Source organism: Schistocerca serialis, chromosome 4 (genome assembly GCF_023864345.2).
Source record: "Schistocerca serialis cubense isolate TAMUIC-IGC-003099 chromosome 4, iqSchSeri2.2, whole genome shotgun sequence".
Lineage (NCBI taxonomy): Eukaryota > Metazoa > Arthropoda > Insecta > Orthoptera > Acrididae > Schistocerca > Schistocerca serialis.
Genome location: NC_064641.1, coordinates 732,828,924 through 732,849,121, shown reverse-complemented (window position 1 = coordinate 732,849,121; position 20,198 = coordinate 732,828,924). Strand labels below are relative to the sequence as shown.

The window sequence follows — 20,198 nt, the reverse complement described above, 5'->3', positions numbered from 1 at the left end:
AAAAGTTGCCACACCAACACTTGTACAGTACCAGCGGTAGCACACACTAAAGAACAACAGAAGTGCATACACTAGTTATGCGGATTCTGACCTGTAACGACCATCACAGGCTGTGTTCAAAATGACCACAGGCAGCGGCGATATTCGCTTTCGGTCTGGTATGCAACGACTGCTGCACACGTGCTAGCATTTCAGAGGAGGTTTCCTAACAGGCTGGAGTAATACGTCGTTGGACATCATCGAGTGTAGTTGGAAACAGTTCATGATTCATGTTGTAGTACTTCATGCACTATGGCCTGCAAAGCTATCTCGTTTGTACGAAAGTTTCCTCATAGTCTCAAGAGGAGCATCTTCTAATATCTTGTAACCTTTGAACATTTTAACTGGGTTGTTACAATGTGATACATATACCTGAGTGAACTTATCACTTCTTAGAACGCATGCTGTTACAGCGTGATTACCTGTACATACCACATTAATGCAATAAATGCTCAAAATGATGTCCGTCAACCTCAATGCGTTTGTCAGTGATTAGTTCGCCTTCCGTAATGTTCGCACAAGCATCGACAATGTGCTGACGCAAGTTGTCAGGCGTTGTCGGTGAATCACGATAGGAAATATCCTTCAACTTTCCCCACAGAAAGAAATCCGGGGACGTCAGATCCGGTGAACATGCAGGCCATGGTATGGTGCTTCGACGATCAATCCACCCGTCATGAAATATGCTATTCAATACCGCTTCAACTGCACGCGAGCTATGTGCCGGACATCCGTCATGTTGGAAGTACATCACCATTCTGTCATGCAGTCAAACATCTTGTAGTAACATCGGTAGGTCATTACATAGGAAATCAGAATACATTGCACCATTTAGATTGCCGTCGATAAAATGGGGGCCAATTATCCTTCCTCCCATAATGCCGCACCATACATTAACCCGCCAAGGTCACTGATGTTACACTTGTCGCAGCCATCGTGGATTTTCCGTTGCCTAATAGTGCATATTATGCTGGTTTACGTTACCGCTGTTGGTGAATGACGCTTCGTCGCTAAATAAACGCGTGCAAAAAGTCTGTCATCGTCCCGCAATTTCTCTTGTGCCCAGTGGCAGAACTGTACACGACGTTCAAAGTCGTCGCCATGCAATTCCTGGTGCATAGAAATATGGTACGGGTGCAATCGATGTTGATGTAGCATTCTCAACACCGACGTTTTTGAGATTCCTGATTCTCGCGCAGTTTGTCTGCTATTGATGTGCGGATTAGCCGCGACAGCAGCTAAAACACCAACTTGTGCATCATCATTTGTTACAGGTAGTGGTTGACGTTTCACATGTGGCTCAACGCTTCCTGTTTCCTTAAATAACGCAACTATCCGGCGAACGGTCCGGACACTTGGATGATGTCAAGAATACCGAGCAGCATACATAGCACACGACCTTTGGGCATTTTGATCACAATAGCCATACATCAACACGATATCGACCTTTTCCGCAATTGGTAAACGGTCCATTTTAACACGGGTAATGTACCACGAAGCAAATACAGTCCCCACTGGCGTAATGTTACGTGATACCACGTACTTATGCGTTTGTTACTATTACAGCGCCATCTATCACAAAGCAAAAAAGGTGGTCTAACTAAAACATTCATATTTCTTTACGTACTACACGAATATGTAATAAAAATCGGGGTTCCTATTTTTAAAAAATGCAGTTGATATCTGTTTGACCTATGGCATCGTCATCTAGCGGGCCAACCATAGCGCCATCTGGTCTCTTCCTTCAAGCTAGACGACTTCCGTTTTTTATAGTTATTTCGTTTGATGCTTATTTCGTGAGATATTTGGCCCGGTCACTATCAATGTATAAAATAACTGATGGCTGTAACGTCAGCAACAAGGTGGTAACTTAAATATCCTCCGTCGTTTGTAATCATTAAATCAACTTACTGGTACCTGTCTGTACCTTACGATGAAGTGAAAATAATTAATCTGACTAATGGTTATCCTACTAATTAGCGAATTTTTGTAATATTAATCTAACTACTTAAATGTTTTTATTGACTCGCACTAATGTAGGATGGTTATATCACGGCAGAGGTGTTCCCATCTTGTATGATGTTTATCTTTTTCTGATCAGGGTACCATTTGCTAGGCAAAGTCTGGCTTCCGACTGTTAAAAATCAACAGTTTAAATTTATTACTTTACGGACCAGACACAAACCTGTGTAATGTGTAAGACCGTATCGACTGCTCATTAAAATCCTTGCAGATTGGGAAATCTGTCTAGCTTCGACACCCTCCACGGTTTTCTTGTAGAAACTCATCTTACTTCGGACGAAAGTTCAAATGGTTCAAATGGCTCTAAGCACTATGGGACTTAACATCTGAGGTCATCAGTCCCCTAGACTTAGAACTCCTTAAATCTAAATAACCTAAGAACATCAAACGCATGCCCGAGGCAGGAGTCGATCCTACGACCGTAGCAGGCTCGCGGTTCCGGACTGAATCTCCTAGAACCGCTCGGCCACAGCGGCCGGCTACTGGGACGAAAGTGTAAAGAACAAAATTAAGCAACATTTGAAGGAATTTGGAAAAATTTCAAAGACTATTTCGCGGCGCTTTCGCAGTCGCTTGGAGAAGACAATAATTTTGGAATCCACGTGAAGTGTAAATGAAAACGACCTGTTGCCCGAAATTTCCAGTGACTAAGTTAGAGAAAATAAATCCTTGTCACCGATTAGTTTCTGGTTAAGCTTAAAGACGGAGTTTCTAATGCTATCAAATAAAGCGATAACAACTTTATTACCTCTCTCCTCCATATATCTGTGCGAAAAGACTTTTCCTTCTTACACGCATATAAAAAGTAAATCCAGAAACAAACTTCACAGCGAAACAAATTAGAGGCTGTCTTTACCTTCTGTGGCTCCTGATCTGAAAATTACGTCACATGCAAAGCAGGCAGATCCTCCTCAACGAGTTCGGAGGAAGGATTGAGCCAGTTAATTGCTTAATGAAAACTCGTAGAGTAACAGAAGAGTGTAAAACACTTTAATATTGCACGCTAGACCCACCCATTGTGCAAAAGCTTTATCAGCCTTTTTCAAGTGGTACAGGTGGAACGTAAGGCATTATAAAAGCATTAAGACTACTAAACCATTTGCACTGATTTCAATTACGACCATGTTACGCTGCATACTTTTTTGTGTTGAGAGTTGGCAATACTCTCTTAGGATTTAAAGGTTGGCTACAGCGCGCACACACAAGCTCTGGAATCTAAGATATTGTTGTTACGCTTCGCAGCGCACGGATTAACTAGTGGCAGTTTTGAAGCCAGAGTAGGTGCCCACCTGCTGTGGTGCGCACGTGTGTTGGGCGAGGGGTCGTCGCCGAGCTGCCGTGTCCGTCAGCAGCGACACAGGATTTCGTATTGAGTTGATATTCTTTTATAATTTGCAGCGCACTTATTAATTTAAAGAAAAGGGTTTGTGTATGTGCGTAGCAGCAGACGGTAATTTTGATAATGATAGGAGTTGAATTCTTAAGGGAAACTATTGTTAGGCGAATAGATTAAGTATTGATTTTTGTCATTGATTTCTTTTGTAATTGTCAGGGAATTGTTTCACTATGTATTTAATTGAGAAGTATTTCAGTCTGTCTCAAGAGTTTGATTAATTTTTAATATTGCTTTAATGCCAATGGAGGCAGATTTACATACGAAGCGATTATTCAAAGAGCTTCTAGCGTTTTGTTAATTGAATGAGAAAGAATATAGTTTTTTTTAAATAGGAATTACTTGTTTGGGTTATCATTTATCGAGTTTAGATTTGACTAAACCCTTTCTCTTGAATTATATGTAGTTGTAGAAAGCAGCAACAGCAGGAGCCGCCATACAGAACATGCATTGCACTCAACATGAATAATAGGTTTTTTTATGTTTTTGTTAAATGATGGAATGCAGCAGATCAAGCAGTGGCAGCAGAAAGACCAAGTAAGTTATCTGTTGCGCACAGGACCAATTAAAAAAAAATAATAAAGTTTAGGCGATCTCTGTAATAGTAAAGTTAACAAGAGTACAAGCACGAGATTTTCAGTAGAAAACACGAGATAAGAAGATAGAGCTCGCGACTTTCAGTGTTACTCGTACATCCATCGTTTTTTACATTATACGTTATTTTTCTTCGTAAAGGATCAAGAACTCTCTGTTACTAGCACATCAAACCTTCACGATTCTCAAAGGGGTGGTGACAATTCAGAAAGCAGTTCCGCACGTGTGTAGGCAGGCATTCCCCCCTTCCCAGCGCTGCCTGATTCGCGCTTGCACCGATTCCTGTTGACACGATACCCGAACGAGCTCGAGGCCTCGATGGCGCATCGCTGCTAAATGTGGTGCGATGCAAGGCTCTGCTTGCCCAACTAACGCCACCTCCTCGTGCGATTGCTCGGGAGCTAACGTGCGACCAACTGCATCAACAGCAAGAATATTCATTAATTTCCCCCTCTTCTGTCGTCACTTGTTTCTTTCTCTTACGTTGTCTAGGTATTGCGCTATCACTTTTACCTGACTACTTGTCGACGTTTATAAATAACTGCAGATGTGGTTGACGTTTATTGGGGTGTCTTGCCGCATACATCATACAAGAACGAACTGCATTCTTCCTACACTCTCCATACACCATGAGCATGTCGGCATTTTCGGCATCGGTAAATCCCATCATCCACTCACGACCCACTACTTGGACTGTCACACACTAAATGTCTAGCAAATCGCAGTGCACTCAAGGTACACAGAAGCAAGCTACAAGCAAACATAACAATATCGTACCTATCAACTACGCAGGCTGAAGGTCACAAACAAGTGTCGGTATGGAAACTTTTCAAAACACGATACCTCGTAAACGACTCCCACTAGATTTCTACAACAAACATCACTGACATTCTAATTTACCCTGCTTTTAGTTTGTTAATGTCAATAGGCATTGTTCCATTTAAAAAAGTGTATGTTTGCTCAAAAGATACACTTTCCAGGTATTATTACATTCTGTCGTATTGGCTAACAATACGAGCCCCTGACGACCAATCTATTTTGTGAAAACCGCAGACCAATGGGACTCTCCATTTCCACAATATTTGCGGTGTAAGTTTTAGATGATTCACCTTGTATGAAGCTAAAAATTTTGTTACAGCAACATTTGTTAAAATTGATGCAGAAATAAAACAGAATGGTGAAAATATAAACAATTAAAAACAACTTAAAGGAAACTGATGTCATAAACCGATATAGACTGTCACCCAGGCGCCTATTTCGCCAAGCAAGATAACTTCTTTAGACGATTTTCTAGATTTCTCGTGGATATTTCGAGACCTGTCAGACTTAAAACTTTTCCTGCGTCATTGATTTATAGGCTGGTAAGTATGTACAAAATTGCGTATAAAATGCCAGCAGTAGTTAACGGTTGAAGATTTTTGGGGGCTAGCAGATTGCCAATGACAGCCACACTTTCTGCATAAACTAGAACCCATCTTTACTAAGGACATCAGGAAGATATGCCTCATTGGAGTGAAAACAAGACTAGGCATTTGTCGAGATCTGTTCATTTTGAGGGAGATCAACCGGATGTGAAAATGTTCCTTTCCAATGGCTGCGGTCACAAAGAGGTCATCCAAATAATTAACGCATTTCGGAATGCCTTCTACATTGTCACCTTACATTAATGTGACCATCTGTCAAAAGCAGCAGTAACCAATGCCTCCAACAGCCCGACCGAGTAGGCCCGGAGATTTTCGACTGGGTTAAATCTGGTGAATTTGGTGGTCAGGGGACCGCAGTAACTCATCCTGCTGCTCTTAGAACCATCCACGTACACTGCAGCCTGTGTGACACGTTGCACTGACCGAGCGAGGTGGCGCAGTGGTTAGACACTGGACTCGCATTCGGGAGGACGACGGTTCAATCCCGCGTCCGGCCATCCTGATTTAGGTTTTCCGTGATTTCCCTAAATCACTCCAGGCAAATGCCGGGATGGTTCCTCTGAAAGGGCACGACCGACTTCCTTCCCTAATCCGATGAGACCGATGACCACGCTGTCTGGTCTCCTTCCCCAAACCAACCAACCAACCAACCGACGTTGCATTGTCCTGTTGGTAGATGCCATCGTGCCGAGGAAAAAAACTCCGTGGAACGGTAAACATGTTCATCGAGGATATATGCATACTTGTGTTGATCCATTGTGCCTTCTACAATGACGATATTACCCAGGAAATGACGCAAAAACATTCCCCGAGACCGTAATGCTCCCTCCTCCTGCCTGGACGCTTCCGACGACTGTTGAAGGGTGTTTGTCAACTGTCTGATGGGGTATAAAACGTGATTCATCTGGAAACGCCACCTGTGGACGTTCAGTTGCAGTGGTGTGCAAATTCCAGCCTTCTTCGCCGATGACCAGTAGCCAGCAAGAGGTGCATGAACCACACGCCTACTGCAGAGGCCCATACGCAGCACGTTCGCTGAACGGTGGTTGAGGAATCACAATTGGTAGCCCCTCGTTTCATCTGGGTGGTCATTTCCTCGACAGTTGCACGTCTAAATGGCTCAAATGGCTCTGAGCACTATGGGACTTAACATCTGTGGTCATCAGTCCCCTAGAACTTAGAACTACTTAAACCTAACTAACCTAAGGACATCACACACATCCATGCCCGAGGCAGGATTCGAACCTGCGACCGTAGCAGTCATGCGGTTCCAGACTCAAGTGCCTAGAACCGCACGGCCTCACCGGCCGGCAGTTGCAGGTCTATTCGTCCTTACACATCTCCGCAGCCGTCGTTCATCCCTTTCATCTACGGCCCGTGGTGCACTAAAATGGCCTCGGTGACAGTTTTGGGTAGCACCATTTTGCCATGCACGGTATACTTTAACCACAGTGGCACCTGGACATTTTACAAGCTTAGCCATTTCGGAAATGTTTCCAGCCTTGGACCGAAAACCATTGATATTATCCTTTTGATCATCAAATAAATCGCTCCGTTTTCGCATTACGACAACGACTCCACTGTTTTCCGCAATCGCTAACACACTTTATATACCCTCCACTGCTATTGCTGCCACCTGCCGTCTGTGAGTGGTTGCTGCTCGTTGATGGCGGACGTAGGCGGTGGTCACATTAATGTGAATCGATCACATAGTCCACATGATCGATTACGAAGTCGTAAAATTCATCTTCAGCTGGCAGATTATTTCAACCAAACTATAGAAAAAGATCCAAAACGTAACCACATCGAAAGTCACTTGTGCTACTGTTAGCATAAAACATGCCGGTTCTTGTATGTACGCAATATGAAAGCGAAATGTACAGCAGGAAATGATAGAAGGTTGATAACGGTATGTTTCAAGGGCTCATCTGCACTTGAAAGCGATAATATATTTTTTCGCGCTGTCAAAGACGTGAATTAAGCGCTATCGAAAAACACTATGTAGTTGCGGTGAAAGAACAGCAAATGTTTTATTATTGTACTTCGGCTCTTACTCATCTCGCACTACTTTAAGTGGTGAGACAATTTGTTTCTGTACGGACGCATTTTGTCATTGTTCCGTAACTCCAGACATTTTGTTACATACTGAACATAGGCAGGTTTAAAGAGGCGCATCGACGTACTCATTTATATTAACATACTGTCAAGCAACAATTGTTATTTATATGTAAGTATCTATTCATAATTTATGTGATTTCTTTAATATACATTTCATTAATCGCTATGTTTTTCATATTAGTAGTTTTAACAATGATGTAAGCGGCTGAGACCTGGTAGATGCTTCTGTGCAATCTGATGGAAAATTATAAAGTCCTAGCATAAAAGAACCATAAGTCAATCTTCACCGCAATTTTCAAGAAGTCCGATATTTCACACGGTAACACAAAAATACTTAGCGAACACACGACCTCAACCACCAATGTCATTGTTCGCACGCCAGACAATGTGTGGGGAAATAATATTAACTAATCTTAATGCGTTGAAATATTATTAATCGTCTGGTCTGAATTCTCATCTTCACACACAGAAGCAAAATTATTATTTATACTGGCGACTGCGTTTTAGGACTTCGTTACATATATTATACAATCTGTTCTCTTTTCAATGACAGTCAACAACAACCGGAGGAACAATTATCAACCATTATCTGGAAAACAATCATGAAATCCCGAACATGACCTGGCCGAAATCGCAAACTGCGTTTCCAAATTCCAAATTACGGCAAGACGCAGCATATCCGGATTCGCATTCAGTTTACAACGTGCTCAGATTCAGTGTTAAATCATTTAAAATTCAGGTTCATTTCATTTTCTGACAATTTGCAAGTGCATTGAAATTACGACGATAGTTACCATCTTAAACAATAGGTTCTTTCCAATACACAAAATGGCCGCATTCAAGTTCATTTCATCACATGGCGATAAGCCAGCAAGACTGAAATTTTGCGTGTGAAGATTTGGTTTCATTTATTCATGTTAACAAGATCCATGACTTTATTATAGGGACTACACATACATTTTACACACTTACGAATTTAATTACTTCATCTTTTCGCATTTTGCATTATGGTCAAAACCGGAAAACAATCCAACATGGAACAACAATTAGATAACGTGAATACTGATACACACGGCAACACCGACACATACGACAATACCATGAGTAACCAAAAATCAGATTGTGACAGAAAGTAATTTCATTTCTTTGCCGTCAACTTCCGAAAGATCAAATTCCGAACCAAACTTGCGCTTGCACGCCTAAGCTAATAACGTAGTGCTAGCAGCGCCATTGTCTAAAAAATTTTATCGTACTGTTGAACACAACCATGAAAGGTATTTCCAACCTAAATGAAAAACAGACAAAGAATGACGAAAGCATTTCGCAATTTGTGAAAGACAATGCGAACCATCTAACAAAGACCTAAGAAAGACTGACGTGATTGCTTGACAAGATTATCACTCGTTTGACAGAGCAAGTAAACGGCTTGTCGGAGATATTCGCAGAGCTTACTTTGCAGCACGATCAGACAGCATCAGACGTCAGTGCAGTCAAACATCAGATAAAAGAGCGAGCCACAGTCTGTTGTGAAAGTATGGTTACCCAGATTAAGGCCAGTACTCGTACAAATGAAGAAATACACACCAGAATGAAGGATGTTGAATGTAAATTCAATGAGGCACACTCATATATACAAGAAACTGACACGCACGTTGCAAACTTCATTGAGCTATTTCGGACTTGGGCAGCACAGAAGGATAAAGATTTCGATACATGTTTGAATGAGAAATTCCCAGCCGTAGCGCCAGACACAGTAACTGATTATTTGTCGAAAAGAAACAGGTGATCGACCACACAGCACAATATACCACATCTGAACAGATACATACATACAATCCTTCACTTACACAACAGTCTGACACGAAAGCACGACACAAGATTTGGTAACGAACAATTTTACCATCGTGAATCTCAGCACACAGGAACACCGAATACGATCTGTGACAATTTCCAAAACTCACCACCACAATACAATGTAAATAACTACAGTCATCAAAACAACTACATACAAGGGGACAAACCCTACAAAAGACGAAAATTTAATAATTTCAATCCGAGAACAAATCATAACACAAGAATACGATTACAATTACTGCTCTGAAGACATATATTCACAACACCCGGAAGAACATTATACATTCTCAGACCGCAACAGACACAGGAAGTTTCTACCTTTATTCCAGGAAAGAATACACCCTGTGATATTTCTCAAAGCTTTCAAACACGCCTTTCTTCCCTTTGGAACGAAAGAAACAATATTTCCCACATCGTTGATTACATTCAGAGCGATACGAGCTTTTTTAAAATGCATTCCTGAATAAATACCGGTCAGAGACTTCAGGAACGTATGAGGAGTAATGGAGTAATGGAACTTGAGCACTTCAAACCAAAAAATGGAAACCTGTGAAGATACACTGAGAAATATCTCGACATGATCCACTTCCTCGACGAACCAGTCGCAGCTCGTGACATAATCCGTTCACGCAAATCCAAATTGCCATTTCACATAAAAGAAAAATTAGTCCATCTCCCTGACGACGACGCAGAATACTTTTTTGAAAGACTTGACGCTACTGATATACTCTACGTAGAGAACCAACAACGTCAATCCCGGAACAGAAATATAAGAATTACGTAGCCGCTATGCCGAACTTACAGGCAAGCCAACCCAATTCAGGCGCGCACTCAAATGTTTCTTTCGTGCAGCCACAAAATACACAGAACACTTTCCAAAACTCACCACCACAATACAATGTAAATAACTACAGTCATCAAAACAACTACACACAAGGGGACAAACCCTACAAAAGACGAAAATTTAATTATTTCAATCCGAGAACAAATCATAACCAATACAGTCAAAATATTAAAAACTTCCGTGATGGACAATCTTCAAACAGAAGACAGTGGCAGATACGAAATACGAATTACACAGCACCACAAAACCACATGCAAAACCAAAACTTTTATCCACATAATCAGTTTCAGTACAATCAACACTGGTAACCACCACCGTAGCCGATACAACAGAACAATTATGCAAATCAAAACAACATGCCGACAACATCCCATACACAACAGCAACACCAAAATCAACCCAGAGAATGGCGACGCCAATACCCACAGATAAATGTATAATGAAATGCAAAGCGGAACGCCATCTCCAGCTAACATTTACACAAAGAATTTAACTACCCACGAGTTAAACTAGACGCAGTCATTACCGTGCCCAAGGGCGTGACTGAGGCATATTTGGGGTGCAGCTTCGACACACAATTACTGTTTGACACATCAAACACTAACACACCATACAGTAATACGATCAGATTCACACCACATGAATCACTCATACTATTCTTGAGATACAACGAACAAGGAAATTTGGCTTATTACCTCATGAGTGATAACACACAGTGTCGATCAAAGAAGAAACAAATTGTGCTATCATCCACTACTGGTACAGTAGTGGGAGTACCCACTACTATTGTAATTGATACAGGTACTGTAGGCAGCGTAGTATAACAGAACTTTTATGTAAAGATGAACGAAGTAAGCAAAGTTGTAGAATTTCCTTTTCAGAATTGTCAGATACTCACTGCATTAAGCAATAAGCCTAGGGTAAGTAATCAAGTGTTTGTGAAGTTGGCGATAGGCAATGGGACTACACGGTGGCCATTCCTCGTCATTCCACACTTATCTACGAATTGTATTTTAGAGAATGATTTTTTGTGTGAGAAGAACTCCAATATAGACTTCTCCAAAGGTATTTGTTATTTTTTTAGTGAAGACAGTGAGATCTGTGTAAAATTAGACACGAGAACAGCTGGACACGACAAACGCTGCACTGGATATAAACTACAGATGATACAGGAGACTGATCAACACTGCACACCTACACCTATGTCACAGACAGAGTATGAATGCGAAGACATATTAACACAAATTAATTCTAAGCTTTCAGAATGCACAATGATCGAATGAAGAGAAAAAGTCACACTTAAAGAATATTCCACTGAAAAAATGAGTGTATTTACAAAAGGACCTGGTGTGATCAAAACTTACACATACACCACCAAATGAAGCCTCACTAGTGGACAGGCAGGGACGGCTCAGTTCCGTGGCTTTCGAAATCACCTGGCGTTACCCCCTTAGATTTCTTTCTTTGCGGGTATATGAAAGATATTGTGTACAAAGCAGTACTACCTGATTTATGACGTTGCAGCAAAGCACCAGAGATGCCATTAGCACAGTCACACCAGACATGCAGACTGTGTGGCAAGAGACTGAATACCAGCTTGATATTTTGGGTGTTTCTCCCATGAACCATGGACCTTGCCGTTGGTGGGGAGACTTGCGTGCCACAACAATACAGGTAGCCGTACCGTAGGTGCAACCACAACGGAGGGGTATCTGTTGAGAAGCCAGACAAACGTGTGGTTTCTGAAGAGGGGCAGCAGCCTTTTCAGTAGTTGCAGGGGCAACAGTCTGGATGATTGACTGATCTGGCCTTGTAACACTAACCAAAATGGCCTTGCTGTTCTGGTACTGCGAACGGCTGAAAGCAAGGGGAAACTACAGTTGTAATTTTTCCCGAGGGCATGCAGCTTTACTGTATGATCAAATGATGATGACGTCCTCTTGGGTAAAATAATCCGGAGGTAAAATAGTCCCCCATTCGGATCTCCGGCCAGGGACTACTCAGGAGGACGTCGTTATCAGGAGAAAGAAAACTGGCGTTCTACGGGTCAGAGCGTGGAATGTCAGATCCCTTATCGGGCAGGTAGGTTAGAAAATTTAAAAAGAGAAATGGATAGGTTATGTTAGATATAGAGGGAGTTAGTGAAGTTCGGTGGCAGGAGGCTCAAAATGGCTCTGAGCACTATGGGACTCAACTGCTGAGGTCATTAGTCCCCTAGAACTTAGAACTAGTTAAACCTAACTAACCTAAGGACATCACAAACATCCATGCCCAAAGCAGGATTCGAACCTGCGACCGTAGCGGTCTTGCGGTTCCAGACTGCAGCGCCTTTAACCGCACGGCCACTTCGGCCGGCGGTGGCAGGAGGAACAAGACTTTTGGTCAGGTGAATATAGGGTTATAAATACAAAATCAAATAGGGGTAATGCAGGAGTAGGTTTAATAATGAATAAAAAATAGGAGTGCGGATAAGCTACCACAAACAGCATAGTGAACGCATTATTGTGGCCAAGATAGACACGAAGCCCACGCCTACTACAGTAGTACAAGTTTACATGCCAACCAGCTCTGCAAATGACGAAGAAATTGATGAAATGTATGATGAGATAAAAGAAATTATTCAGGTAGTGAAGGGAGACGAAAATTTAATAGTCATGGGTAACTGGAATTCAAGAGTAGGAAAAGGGAGAAAAGGAAACATAGTAGGAGAATATGGATTGGGGCTAAGAAATGAAAGAGGAAGCCGCCTGGTAGAATTTTGCGCAGAGCATAACTTAATCATAGCTAACACTTGGTTTAAGAATCATGAAAGAAGGTTGTATACTTGGAAGAACCCTGTAGATACTAAAAGGCATCAGATATATTATATAATGGTAAGACAGAGATTTAGGAACCAGGTTTTATATTGTAAGACATTTCCAGGGGCAGATGTGGACTCTGACCACAATCTATTGGTTATGAACTGTAGATTAAAACTGAAGAAACTGGGTGGGAATTTAAGGAGATGGGACCTGGATAAACTGAAAGAACCAGAGGTTGTACAGAGTTTCAGGGAGAGCATAAGGGAACGATTGACAGGAATGGGGGAAAGAAATACAGTAGAAGAAGAATGGGTAGTTTTGAGGGATGAAATAGTGAATGCAGCAGAGGATCAAATAGGTAAAAAGACGAGGGCTAGCAGAAACCCTTGGGTAACAGAAGAAATATTGAATTTAATTGATGAAAGGAGAAAATATAAAAATGCAGTAAACGAAGCAGGCAAAAAGGAATAAAAACGTCTTAAAAATGATATCGACAGGCAGTGCAAAATGGCTAAGCAGGGATGGCTAGAGGACAAATGTAAGGATGTAGAGGCTTATCTCACTAGGGGTAAGATAGATATTGCTTACAGGAAAATGAAAGAGACCTTTGGAGAAAGGAGAACCACTTGCATGAATATCAAGAGCTTTGATGGAAACCCAGTTCTAAGCAAAGAAGGGAAAGCAGAAAGGTGGAAGGAGTATATAAAGGGTCTATACAAGGGCAATGTACTTGAGAACAATATTATGGAAATGGAAGAGGATGTAGATGAAGATGAAATGGGAGATATGATACTGTGTGAAGAGTTTGACAGAGCACTGAAAGACCTGAGTCGAAACAAGGCTCCCGGAGTAGACAACATTCCGATAGAACTACTGACAGCGTTGGGAGAGCCAGTCCTGACAAAACTCTACTATCTGGTTAGCAAGATGTATGAGACAGGCGAAATATCCTCAGACTTCAAGAAGAATATAATAATTCCAATCCCAAAGATAGCAGGTGTTGACAGATGCTAAAATTACCGAACTATCAGTTTAATAAGTCACAGCTGCAAAATACTAACGCGAATTCTTTACAGACGAATGCAAAAACTGATAGAAGCCGACCTCGGGCAAGGTCAGTTTGGATTCCGTTAAATGTTGGAACACGTGAGGCAATACTGACCTTACGACTTATCTTAGAAGAAGGTTAAGGAAAGGCAAACCTACGTTTCTAGCATTTGTAGACTTAGAGAAAGCTTTTTGACAATGTTGACTTGAATACTCTCTTTCAAATTCTGAAGGTGGCAGGGGTAAAATACAGGGAGCGAAAGGCTATTTACAATTTGTACAGAAACCAGATGGCAGTTATGAGAGTTGAGGGACATGAAAGGGAAGCAGTGGTTGGGAAGGGAGTGAGACAAGGTTGTAGCCTATCCCCGATGTCTATTGAGCAAGCAATAAAGGAAACAAAAGAAAAGTTCGGAGTAGGTATTAAAATCCATTGAGAAGAAATAAAAACTTTGAGGATCGGCGATGACATTGTAATTCTGTCAGAGACACCAAAGGACTTGGAAGAGCAGTTGAACAGAATGGACAGTGTCTTGAAAGGAGGGTATAAGATGAACCTCAACAAAAGCAAAACGAGGATAATGGAATGTAGTCGAATTACGTCGGGTGTTGCTGAGGAAATTAGATTAGGAAATGAGACACTTAAAGTAGTAAAGGAGTTTTGCTATTTGGGGAGCAAAATAACTGATGATGGTCGAAGTAGAGAGGATATAAAATGTAGACTGGCTATGGAAAGGAAAGCATTTCTGAAGAAGAAAAATTTGTTAACATCGAGTACAGATTTAAATGTCAGGAAGTCGTTTCTGAAAGTATTTGTATGGAGTGTAGCCATGTATGGAAGTGAAACGTGGACGATAAATAGTTTAGACAAGAAGAGAATAGAAGCTTTCGAAATGTGGTGCTACAGAAGAATGCTGAAGGTTAGAGGGGTAGATCACGCAACTGATGAGGAGGTATTGAATAGAATTGGGGAGAAGAGGAGCTTGTGGCACACCTGGACGAGAAGAAGGGATCGGTTGGTAGGACATGTTCTGAGACATCGAGGGATCACGGGAATTTAGTATTGGAGGGCAGCGTGGAGGGTAAAAATCGTAGAGGGAGGCCAAGAAACGAATACACTAAGCAGATTCAGAAGGATGTAGGCTGCAGTAAGTATTGTGAGATGAAGAAACTTGCACAGGATAGAGTAGCATGGAGAGCTGCATCAAACCAGTCTCAGGACTGAAGACCACAACAACAACAACCAGAGGTGCAGACGTTGAAGTGATTTAAATGTTGAAGTGTATTAGCAGCATTAAACGTTCATGTAGGGTTCAAAATTTAATGAGTAGAGCAATGAGTGGTATAACGCACGTTTCATTTACTATATGTAGTAAAGAGTTACAGTGTTTCGTTATCAGGATAAACATTTATGTACATCTTGTATTAGCTGCTTGCACATATCTTTCGGTGCAACCAAATGCTGTACAATACTACACCATTTTAATAAAGAAACCGTTACTGAAAATACTAAAATCAAGATACGGTGAACATTACTCCACGAGTCGGCTGAATATGGATCCCGCCATTAGTCAGCTGAACGCTATGTTGGTTTCAATATAAGGATATCATGACGGTATATATTGTCTATGTTCTAAGGCAGTTTCACTCGTACCAGCATTAATGTATGACATTAGATGTAATAGAGTACATTAAGAGAAGAAAATCGCATGTCCTTTTACTGATGAGAGAGCAGTAAACCTACATAAGACATCCATTTATGAAAGCCACAATTTTGTTGGTACAGAGACTCCCGTGGGCTAGTACTTCGCAGTGAAACTAGCAGCAGAGTTAGACCCGGCTGGCCGCTCCCCACGCTGCCCACGTGGCTACGATGGAGCAGACGACGGTCAGCGTCTGGTGGACTGGTGACGTCACTGACGCGGCGCCGGCTCTGGTCAGCGAATAGTTGAGGAAGTCGACGTATTTGGACACGTCGGTATACACGCCAGGGTAGCCTGGCAGACCGCAGTAGTAGCCAAAGCTGACTATTCCTGCAAGTGAACCATTACACACGAGTGGCCCACCACTGTCTCCCTGTGGAGAAGAATGAAGTCGTCAGTCAAAACCAAATATGAATAAATTCCATGAAGAAAACTACCGAATCATATTGTACCTCTAATATCGATTATATATATGACTGTGTGACACTAACTAACCTTAAAATCGCACCGTCACATTAACGGTTATAATAATATTTTAGACGATTTTAAATAAAGCAACATCTAAAGTAACTGAGGAAGTTAAAAAAAAATGGTTCAAATGGCTCTGAGCACTATGGGATTTAACTTCTGAGGTCATTAGTCCCCTAGAACTTAGAACTACTTAAACCTAACTAACCTAAGAACATGACACACATCCATGTCCGAGGCAGGATTCGAACCTGCGACCGTAGCGGTCGCGCGGTTCCAGACCGTAGCGCCTAGAACCGCTCGGCCACTCCGTCCGGCGAGGAAGATAATCTGCGGCCCTACTATCCTTAGAAAGATATCCCATAGCCACAAATTCACATAACAGCTGAACATACAGTTTCCACTCTTTGTAAACAATGCAGTGCTAACATAGTTTAATCATTTCTCATAAAAGTTTCTTAAGTGCGAGTATTACTGTCAGAATAAAGTTACTTATAGTTTAATTGTTATCTTTTCATGAAGTTTAAATGTCACCCTAAGACAGAGAAGAGCGAGACACCACAAAAGAATTGTCCACATAGGACGGAAATAGGTATATGTGATGTACAGACAAACAAATGACCACATTTTCAGAAAAATTGGATGGTTTATTCAAGAGAAAGGGCTTCACAGATGGGTGAGACAGTATTCCTTAGGTCCATTTCTGGGAATTACGCAAACAACTATTTGGCTTGGCATTGGTTGACAGAGTTGTTGGACATCCTCCTGGGGAATATCGTGCCAAATTCTGTTTAACTGGCGCGTTAGAGCATGAAAATCCCGATATGTATGGAGGCCCCCGCCCATAATGCTCAAAACGTTCTCAATTAGGGAGAGATCGGGCATCCTTGCTGGTGATCGAAGTGTTTGACAAGCACGAAGAAAAGCAGTGCAAACTCTCGCCATGTGCGGGCGGGCATTATCTTGCTGAAATTTAGGCCCACGATGGCTTGCTAAGAGATGCAACAAACCGGAGCGTAGCATATCATCAACGTATCGGTATGCTCTAAGGTTGCCACGGATAGCAACCATAGGATCCTGATATGAAAAGAAATGGCAACTCAGACCCAAACTCCATTTTGTCAGGCAACTCTCCAGGCACGTCTTCGGCCTGGAATCTCACTGACTAGAGTAGAATTATTTTCAGTGCTGAGTCCCGCTTCGAACTGAAATCTGATGACCAGATGACCAGCGAGGACATGTCTGGAGACGCCCCGGTCAGCGGTGGGATACTAGCCTGACTGTTGTCCACCACACATCTCATCATTCAGGAGTAATGATCTGGCGTGCCATTTCATTTCCTAGCACAACCTCTTTGGTTGTCATCCGCGACACCCTTACAGCACAGCAGAACGTCAGCGATATTCTACGCCCCATCATGTTGCACTTCACGGCAAGCCACCCTGAGCCAACATTTCAGTTGGATAATCCCGGCCCCCTCTCCCCCCGCACATAGTGAAAGTTTCTACTTCTTGTCTTTGTGCACGCAAAACCATACCTTGACCAGCGACGCCGCCGGATCTAGATGCAATTGAAAAAGTTAGCAGCTTTATAGGCAGGTCTTTCCAATAATCTCGGGATTTTGACAATATAATTCGCCAATTGTACAGAATTTGGCATGATATCCCTGAAGAGGACATGCAACAACTCTATCGATCAATGCCAAGCCGAATAACTGCTTGCATTAGGGCCAGAGGTAGACCGACGCTCTATTGAGTTGGTCAATTTGTAAAGCTCTTTCCCTTCAATTAATCATCCAACTTTTTTCTGAAATTGTAGTCATTTGTCTGTCTGTACATGTAAAGCACATCTACTCGTTTTCATCCCATTCGGATAATTTCTTCGTGGTACGTCGTCTTTATGGCTTACAGTGTTTACACTGCCGGAAAAAATTAGCACACCTAGAAAAATAATGTCGATTTTGGTCAGGTGATGGCATATGCCACCTGGAAGTAGTAGATTTACTGATAATGGTATCAACGTCGTCCGCCAACAGATAGCGCAATGGCAGATCTACCAGAGCGCTATCTGTGTCTGTCCTTTAATAAGGAATGCTCATAAGCAGAAGACTCAGTGTGGTGCAAATGAGTGAAGCAAGCAGCCGATCATGCCATGGAGTCGTACTCGTGCTTCCTACAGGCAACTGAAAGAGCTTGAAAAGGGTGAAAATGTTGTATTTCAAGTGCATGGATGGTCCTTTCGCAGAATCGCCACACAAGTTGGACGTGTTGCGTCAGTTATGTAGAGATGCTGGTGGACACGTGCACATCCTCACAACTGCAGACAGAGTTCTGGACTTCCACGCAGCACAGACGCTCTAATGGCAGCAGTGGCAGATCTTACAGCTACCAAAGCACAGGTAAGAGGGTTTGTGCGCCCAGACGCGTCAACACGAATCGGCTATTAGCAGTGGGACTATGGGCATGCACACCTATAGACCATCATCCGCTCAACTTTCGTTTGTGTGACACAACTCCTCGTTGTTGTTGTTGTTGTTGTTGTGGTTTTCAGTCCTGAGACTGGTTTGATGCAGCTCTCCATGCTACTCTATCCTGTGCAACCTCCTTCATCTCCCAGTACCTACTGCAACCTACATCCTTCTGTATCTGTTTAGTGTATTCATCTCTTGGTCTCCCTCTACCATTTTTACCCTCCACGCTGCCCTCCAGTACCAAATTGGTGATCCCTTGATGCCTCAGAACATGTCCTACCAACCGATCCCTTCTTCTAGCCAAGTTGTGCTACAAACTTCTCTTCTCCCCAATCCTATTCAATACCTCCTCATTAGTTATGTGATCTACCCTTCTAATCTTCAGCATTCTTCTGTAGCACCACATTTCGAAAGGTTCTATTCTCTTCTTGTCCAAACTAGTTTCACTTCCATACATGGCTACACTCCATACAAATACTTTCAGAAACGACTTCCTGACACTTAAATCTATACTCGATGTTAACAAATTTCTCTTCTTCAGAAACGCTTTCCTTGCCACTGCCAGTCTACATTTTATACCCTCTATACTTCGACCATCATCAGTTATTTTGCTCCCCAAATTGCAAAACTCTTTTACTACTTTAGTGTCTCATTTCCTAATCTAAGTCCCTCAGCACCACGAGAGTTAACTCGACTACATTCCATTATCCAAGTTTTGCTTTGGATGATGTTCATCTTATATCCTCCTTTCAAGACACTGTCCATTCCCTTCAACTGCTCTTCCAAGTCCATTGCTGTCACTGACGGAATTACAATGTCATCGGCGAACCTCAAAGTTTTTATTTCTTCTCCATGGATTTTAATACCTACTCCGAATTTTTCTTTTGTTTCCTTCACTGTCTGCTCAATACACAGACTGAGTAACATAGGGGAGAGGCTACAATTCTGTCTCACTCCCTTCTTGTTATTGCGATTTTTTTCCACCAGCGTAGTATTTTCACAGATCGCAGTACATACGAGTGTTGGAACTTAAATAGTGGCAACTATTTATTCACAGCCGATACAAGAGAGTTACATGTTTGCACCTGTTACTGTCCTTCAAAAGTAGTCACCAGCGTTGTGTAGAACCCGTTGCTAGCGATGTGTAAGGCGTAGTATACCGTTAGAAGCGCCTGTTCTGTTGATGGTGTGAATGGAGCGGTCTACTGCCTGTCGAATCTCTGGAACAGTTCTGAAGCGAATGCCACGAAGTGGTTCCTTCATCTTCGGAACCAAATCAAAGTCACAAGTACTTAAGTCCGGGGAGTATGGTGGATGGTACAGTACTTCCCAGTCCCATCGACCGAACAGAGCAGCCACAGCTTGCGCTGTATGCGTCCGCGCATTGTCGTGCAAAATGATGGGTGGGTTGCGCAGGAAGT

At 42.2% G+C, this 20,198-nt stretch overlaps 1 protein-coding gene across 1 annotated transcript in view; it reads right to left on the bottom strand.

Moving 5' to 3' along the window:
• Nucleotides 1–15,966: 15,966 nt before the first annotated feature.
• Nucleotides 15,967–20,198, bottom strand: part of LOC126474733 (trypsin Tyr p 3.0101-like) — a 57,476-nt gene continuing 53,244 nt past the window's right edge. Inside the window, exon 4 of the mRNA XM_050102212.1 lies at nt 15,967–16,212. Coding sequence (XP_049958169.1) covers nt 15,967–16,212 — 246 coding nt within the window. The remainder of the gene's footprint in view (nt 16,213–20,198) is intronic.